The sequence below is a fragment of the Brassica oleracea genome, unplaced genomic scaffold (assembly GCF_000695525.1).
Source record: "Brassica oleracea var. oleracea cultivar TO1000 unplaced genomic scaffold, BOL UnpScaffold01215, whole genome shotgun sequence".
NCBI lineage: Eukaryota > Viridiplantae > Streptophyta > Magnoliopsida > Brassicales > Brassicaceae > Brassica > Brassica oleracea.
Genome location: NW_013617766.1, coordinates 5,682 through 13,150, shown reverse-complemented (window position 1 = coordinate 13,150; position 7,469 = coordinate 5,682). Strand labels below are relative to the sequence as shown.

Sequence of the window (7,469 nt, the reverse complement as noted above, 5' to 3'; positions counted from 1 at the left end):
GGTATATATATATAAGTCCATCAACTAGTTGCCATTATTCAAAGATTCAGTCAAAGACGTAGTCAAAATGTTAGTCAAAGAAGAAACCAAAGAGATCTTATACTTAATACAGTAAAACTAGTTGTTTGTCCGCGATTTCGCGGTTGATAATATTATACAAATGTACATGTTATGCTTATAATGTTATAATTGTTGAATAATAACTAGAAATATTAAAATTCTAGCATTTAATAGTTTGATAATAAAAAAATTATGTATCTATTTTTAGAAGATATTAAAAAGTATTTAAATCTAAAATTCGTAGATAATTGATTGTAAAACTAATTTTTATTTTAGCACTAAAAAAATAAAACAAATCTAAAATATCAACAATTGAAATTGTAAGATTTCACCTATGAACGTATATGTAATAAAAAAGCACTTAAATCAATTATATTTTAATATATACAGAAATAGTGTGTTATAATTTTATATGATATAAATGACTTATTTTTTAAAACATAATAACCATAAGTCACTTAAATTACTTCTATTTTAATAAATATGATAATAAGTGTGAAATAATTCTATATGACTTATAAATCATTATAAATATACATTTATACAATTATAATTAGATCTAGAAGCATTTACCATTTTTCATCTAAACGAGATGTGCTCAAGATTTATACAAATAGATTTAATAAAAGTCTCATAAATGATTTAAAAACTCTAATAAAATTAATTTGTAGGCCAGAATTAAAAAAAAATGTTTTAAATAATTTCAAAATATTTATAAATGATTTATAAATCTCATGTGGGTTTTAAAAAATATAAAATTTCTAAAGTGTAAAAATATATGTAAAAATCAATCATCAACAAAGTGTAAAAATATATGTAAAAAACATAAAATTTCTAAAGTGTAAAACTTAAAATATATTTCAAAATAAACATAAAACACAAAATCCAAACCGAACCGAAAAATCAATCATCAACAATGTAAAAATATAATATATCTTGTAGAATGTTACAAAACATATCCGATTATTAACCGAACGCGAATGGATAACCAAAAATTTTGAAACTATAATAATCAATATAAATATATGAAACATTTTTTGTCACAGATAAATATATGAAATATAAGTAATCCAAATACAAAGCAAATCCTCATTTTATTTCCTTTGTATTTATATATCTGAAGATTTGCCATAAAACTCCAAATCTACAATTCCTAAATTTAATAAATTTAAAAATTTAATTTATATTTGGCTAACAACTTCCAAAATATAGTATCCCTAAAGTTAACTATAAATCACGAATTAGGAGGTATATTATGTGAATAAACCTTACAAATATTCAACCATTTAATAATATCTTTATCTCAACGTACCATAAAATCCTCATTTTGTTTTCACATTTATAATTTATAAATATCCAAATAAACTAATTGAATTTATATTTGCCATAATAACTCCAACCCTATTTATCCAGATAGTTAATGAATACATTCAAATAGCATTAAAATTAATTTTTATCCCAAAATAGTACACAAAGAAAAACACACGAAAATAACTTGCTAAAAGGTCAAATTACAAATATGCTTTTATTTATAACTAAATTATTTCAGTTTAGTGATTGCATACTGGGGATAATTGATCCAGTCATACTCCTGCTTGCGAGAGGAGGTCGGCATTTGATTCATGCCTACACGAATTCCAGCTTCAGAGCCAGATTCGTTCATGCCTCCAAGTAAAATGAAAAACTTCTATTAAATGGAGATATTTCTATATTTCACGATTTGGAAGAATCTAACCTAACTGTGATTAAAGATTATCTATATAAAGGAGACTCCAAGAAAAAAGGAATCGAATATTCAAAATTTTGATTATAGAATTGGACAGCTAGAACTAGTGTTCTTTATCTAATACGTTGTAGTCTCGGCTCGAAAGATCAATAAAACAATACCTTTGATCCTTGTTTCTACTTGTTATTATTTACTTCTTGTTTCTATAGTGTCATAAAGAACTCTGCACAAATTTACCCTACCAATTTGGTGCTATAAGGAGGGATAAACAAATCTACATAATGATGATGCAAAGTGAGTATAACGAACAAACAATTTCCACTCCAGCTGAAATTGAGTTATGAACCCAACTCACAATCATGCAAAGATAGATCACCGAGATGCACACAACTCTGGAAAGCAACACCTCTGCAAATAACCCCATACTCATTTCAGAGGTTCAAGCCTTGAAAGATAGGATAGAAGAACACTCCAAGAAGTTGGAGCAAAGCGCAGAAAAGCTACCACTACTCGAAGCCAAAAATCTAGTTTTTCAAAAAGGAAAACTCAGCTCTCAACACAAAAATAAGGAAGAAACAGCACAGGTTTCATACCCGCATTCCACATATGCAGCTTTAGAAACTCCAGCCAAGGGAGGTAACACGATTCAACGAGCTCCACCCTAAATGGAGAGCCAACAAATAGTACTGACACGAGGGACAAACTAAATGAACCCGATAGAAGATTCTGACACGGATACATATGAGATATAGGAAGATGCATTTTGCAGGTACGTGGATACAAATGAGGATAAACGCACATTTTTCGTTATTTTTTTTGGGAAAATGCATCTTGCAATTGGCGGGAAAATGTAATTTTTCGGTTTTGACAAAAAATGTTTTTGAAGTTTTGGCGAAAAATATTTTTGCGATTTTTGTGAAAATGTTTTTTTTTATGGTTTTTGCAGTAAATATGATTTGGCGGGGTTTGCGGGAAAATGTGTTTACTTTTTGGCAGCAAAATGTGATTTTACGATTTTGAAAGGAAAAGTGTGTTTGCGGTTTTGATGGGAAATTATAACTTTGTTGTTTTGGCGAAAAAAATCATTTTTATAATTTTGGCGAAAAATGTGATTAATAGTTTTAACGAAATGTGGTTTTGCAGATTTTTGACATAATATATCATAACTATTTGTTTGTCTAAACTTGAATCTAAATATTTATTAGAATAGTGATTAATTTGTCATTTGTTATTTTGGACAATTTTATCTTCAGATGGACCAATTTTATCTTAGACTAAGATTTTATAATTAATTTAGATTAACCATTTTGGATGATTTCTATTGTTATTTTAATACAAAACAAACATAAACTTTCATCTCCATCGAGATAGTCCACGTGAATTAACAGAACATTAACAAAACAAACGAATAGGCCTTACTCACAGCTCAGCTTCTGTAACAACGGTGAGGACAAGTCTAGCAACATTGTACTTGTCATTAAAAACAAAGAGGCTTGTTTCTTGATTTCTCCAAACCAAAGTGTTCCCATCAGAGCTCTAAAAACAAGATTGAATTACTTTCTTCTCCGCAGATCAGTTGAATGTTAGCTTCAGACCAAACATTCTCATGCCTTTCAGCTCATACACCTCAGGAGAAGTTAACAAAGTATTAATAGGTTCCGAGTATTTGACCAAATGACATTATTTAATACATTAAAATAAAGTACTTGTTACAACTTACAAGTTACATATACACGACTTTATAGATGTTCTGCGAACATATATTATATAAATACATAAAGAGGGAGAGAGATTCTTTTCTCTCATCTTCTTCCCATATTCAGGAGGGTTCCAAACTCCACTCATTTCCTCTTTCCGGAACCGATAGTAAGCAAATCAAAGCTTCTCAGGGCGTCATCATTACGCCCAAGCCTTGCGGTTGGCTTAGATTCTTGGCCCGGTTGAATCTTTTGGGTACCGCTTGAAAACAGTTTACTTGAGCGGTTCTCGCTCAGCTCACCTGATGATCCAGGTCGGCTGCTTGACATCACCGCCCTTGCACTCTCATTTCTTGTTTTCTCAGACACGAGCTGCATATTTGCAACCAAACATCACAACACGAACTCTCAATCACTTTTGAATATGATCAAATATCAAATAAACGAAATTTCATAGTAACACACTTGAAAAAAAGAGAGAAAAGAGTACCACTTCTTTGGAAGAGCGAATCCCAGGACTCGATACGTTTCGTCTGGCAAACGCTTCAACCGCACCTGAGAATCTTTCTCGCAGATCCTTCCCCTCTGCACCAAAATATAAAAAGGGCAAATCTCTAAATAACACATTTCTAAGTTTATATCACAAAAATAGCACTCAAAAACTAAAATGACCAAAAATAGCATTTTATCTTTTGAAAATTTTAATTTTTTTATTTTTCAAAATTTGAAATCTTATCCCCAAAACCTCATTTCTCAACTCTAAACCCTAAACCCTAAACCCTAACTCTAAACCCTAAACCCTAAACCCTAAACCCTAAACCCTAAACCCTAAACCCTAAACCCTAAACCCTAAACCCTAAACCCTAAACCCTAAACCCTAAACCCTAAACCCTAAACCCTAAACCCTAAACCCTAAACCCTAAACCCTAAACCCTAAACCCTAAACCCTAAACCCTAAACCCTAAACCCTAAACCCTAAACCCTAAACCCTAAACCCTAAACCCTAAACCCTAAACCCTAAACCCTAAACCCTAAACCCTAAACCCTAAACCCTAAACCCTAAACCCTAAACCCTAAACCCTAAATCCTAAACCCCACCCTTTAACTCTAAACCCTAAGTTTGTGACTTTTGATAAAACATAAGTGCTATTTTTGTGACTTTTGACCTTGAATGCTAGGTTGGGAACAAAAACTTGATTTAGTGCTATTTTTGTCTTTTTCTCATATAAAAAAATCAACTTCTGAGATAACTCTTTAGCTTATGAATCAAAATGTACTTATTATACCTGAAGGCTTTTCACTTTTTTCTGCGGATGGTCCTGGAGTGTCTAGTGCTGCTTTTGGATTTGGCTGGTACACAAACATGAGATCTCAGAGAATTTTTACCGTTTCTAAGAGTTAGTACTTCACACGTTAACCCGGAAAACACTAACCTTTGATCTCGAACTAGAGCCCATCTGAGGATATTTCAAGATTGTCCAATCAAACACATAGTCGAACTGATAAGCTGCATGCATTAACATTAGGTAACCTTGTAGAGAAGAGGGGGAAGAGAACGAAAAGAGAAGAGGTTTCTAACCTTCCCGAATGAAAAGGTCCCTGAAGAGTCTTTTCAAATATGAATAATCTGGTTTGTCCTCAAACCTCAATGATCGGCAGTAATGGAAATAGGATGTGAACTCCGAAGGAAATGACTTGCAAAGAAGCTGTTGAATAAATGAAATGATGTTTAGTGAAAAGTCACGCAATAGCTAAACATAGTATTATAAGTACCTCAACAGGAGTAAGCATCTTCCTTTCACTAATCTTGTCATACTTCTGTTTCTTGGTACCAGCTTTCAGACCTTGCCATGGTAGACTGAGGCAAGACAAGTTTAAAGAGATTTTCATGTTTCTCAAAAATGTCACTATAAATAAACAAAGTAAGATAGTTATCCTCCTTACCTTCCTCGTAGAAAATACATGAGCACGTAACCAAGCGACTCAAGGTCATCTCTTCTACTTTGCTCTGCAATAAACGAAAACGTTATCTCTACATATAATGATTGAAATGAAATGTGTGACATAGAAAAGTTCTCACCAATCCCAAGGTGTGTATTGACACTTGCATATCGGGCAGTTCCTGTTAGATTCTTATTCTCCCTGTGAAATTTCCAATCAACTCTTATGAAGAAACCCAATGAAGGAAGAAAGGAAATATTGTTGGATCCCACACCTGTATGGTATATGCTTATGTGTCTGAAGATCTCTATACTTTTTAGCAAGCCCATAATCGATGATATACACCTGATATTGAATCTAATCTGTTAATATTACTTTTATGAATATACATTCATCAATAAAGCCTGAAACTAGAAAAGTCTACCTGGTTTGCTTTGCGACCGAGACCCATCAAAAAGTTGTCTGGTTTAATATCACGGTGAAGAAATCCTCTAATGTGCATGTATTCAACTCTGTTTATCTGCAAGTTAAATTACGGAGAAGAGTTTAGTATCTAATTATTTTAAATAGATTATTCATGAAATCAAAAGAGAAACTTACTAACTGATCAGCAAGCATAAGAACAGTTTTCAAGGAAAAAGAGCGAGTGCAGTAGTTGAACAAGTCCTCTAAGCTGGGACCAAGAAGGTCAATTGCCATGCAGTTGTAGTCACCCTCCACACCGTACCATTTGAGATGAGGAATACCGCCTGTGTCCAAAAAAGACAATTCAGCGACCATATGAAACAGAGAAATGAGGCTGAGGAATAATGAGAAACTCACTCCCTCCTTGAAGAAGCATGTATACTTTTGATTCATAGTGTAGTTGAGGATGCTTTGTTTTCACGGGTTCCTAGCAACATGTAAAAAAAAATAGTAAGAAATGTGGCTTATTTACAAGAACAGAGGAAGACAAAAAAAAGAATCAAATAAGATTCTGAAAGAGAGAAACAATGAACCGTTACTCTGGAGTTTTTGATATCCAATAAAAACTAGTCTAAACAAAACTTGAGAATATATATACAAATACAAAGATCCAAGATGATTCGGTATCAAACCTACTACTAGTGATTGTTTATTTTCTTCTTCACCTTTATTATATTCATCTTGCAAAATTTACAAAACTAAACACCTTTATATATTCATTTTACAAATGCAGAGACTAGATTTGAAAGATTCAGTATGAAAATTGAACAATTATTTTACTCAGCACATCTCCAGGTATATACATATATATGGCCATCCACACTACTACATGTACTAAAACAACCCAAAAAGATGTAAAATAAAAACAAGAAAAATGAGGATTTGAGACAAGTGGGTTTTCATTACATACCAGCTTAACAGCAACTTCTTCTCCCGTTTGGACATTACTCCCTTGACAAAAAAATCAAAAATTAATGTCACTTTACTATTTAAAGAAAAAAAGAAAAGGGTTAATTATTATTGTGAAGGAATCAGTAATCATATACCTATATAAATTTCACCGAAGGAACCACTACCGATCTTCCTACTCAACTTGAATTTGCCGCCGATGACATGCTCCATCCTTCTCTTTTCCGATTAAGACGAGTGGAGTGGGATCCAAAGAATACCGATTTTCTCAGGAGATTGTTTGAAGACAATAAAAGATAAAAATAAAAAGAAAAGTGGGAGACCGATGACCGACGAGGAGGAGCAAGAAAGACGAAAGAAGACGGCTTTCGCAGATTTATATTATCTTGTTTCCTTTATTTTTAATAAATTAATGTTTTCGTCACGGGAAAGGCAAAATAAACGAGCCTTCTTTTAATTAATTAAGTTTTTGGCACACTAATGACGAATACCTAAAATTGTTTTTTTTTTTTTTTTACTAAAATTTACACTTATGCATCCCATGTGAAATTACCATTCAAGTTTCGGAAATAGTACAATACATCAAAGTAGATTGATATAATCTTAAATACCAAATTCTATTTAGATTTATGATATGATGTATATACTTTTTTTTTTTTTTTTTTTTTTTT

At 32.1% G+C, this 7,469-nt stretch overlaps 1 protein-coding gene across 1 annotated transcript; it reads right to left on the bottom strand.

Annotated features, from left to right (window-relative positions):
• Positions 1 to 3,419: 3,419 nt before the first annotated feature.
• On the bottom strand, positions 3,420 to 7,155 carry LOC106321089 (casein kinase I). The gene is made up of 14 exons (XM_013759406.1): positions 6,936 to 7,155; positions 6,800 to 6,840; positions 6,247 to 6,316; positions 6,025 to 6,173; positions 5,849 to 5,944; positions 5,699 to 5,769; positions 5,564 to 5,625; positions 5,428 to 5,491; positions 5,257 to 5,341; positions 5,063 to 5,189; positions 4,917 to 4,990; positions 4,770 to 4,833; positions 3,974 to 4,068; positions 3,420 to 3,855 (listed from the first exon to the last, which is right to left on the bottom strand). The coding sequence occupies exons 1-14, from the start codon at positions 7,009 to 7,011 to the stop codon at positions 3,628 to 3,630; spliced, it is 1,302 nt and encodes a 433-aa protein (XP_013614860.1). The 5' UTR covers positions 7,012 to 7,155; the 3' UTR covers positions 3,420 to 3,627.
• Between the last annotated feature and the right edge of the window lie 314 nt (positions 7,156 to 7,469).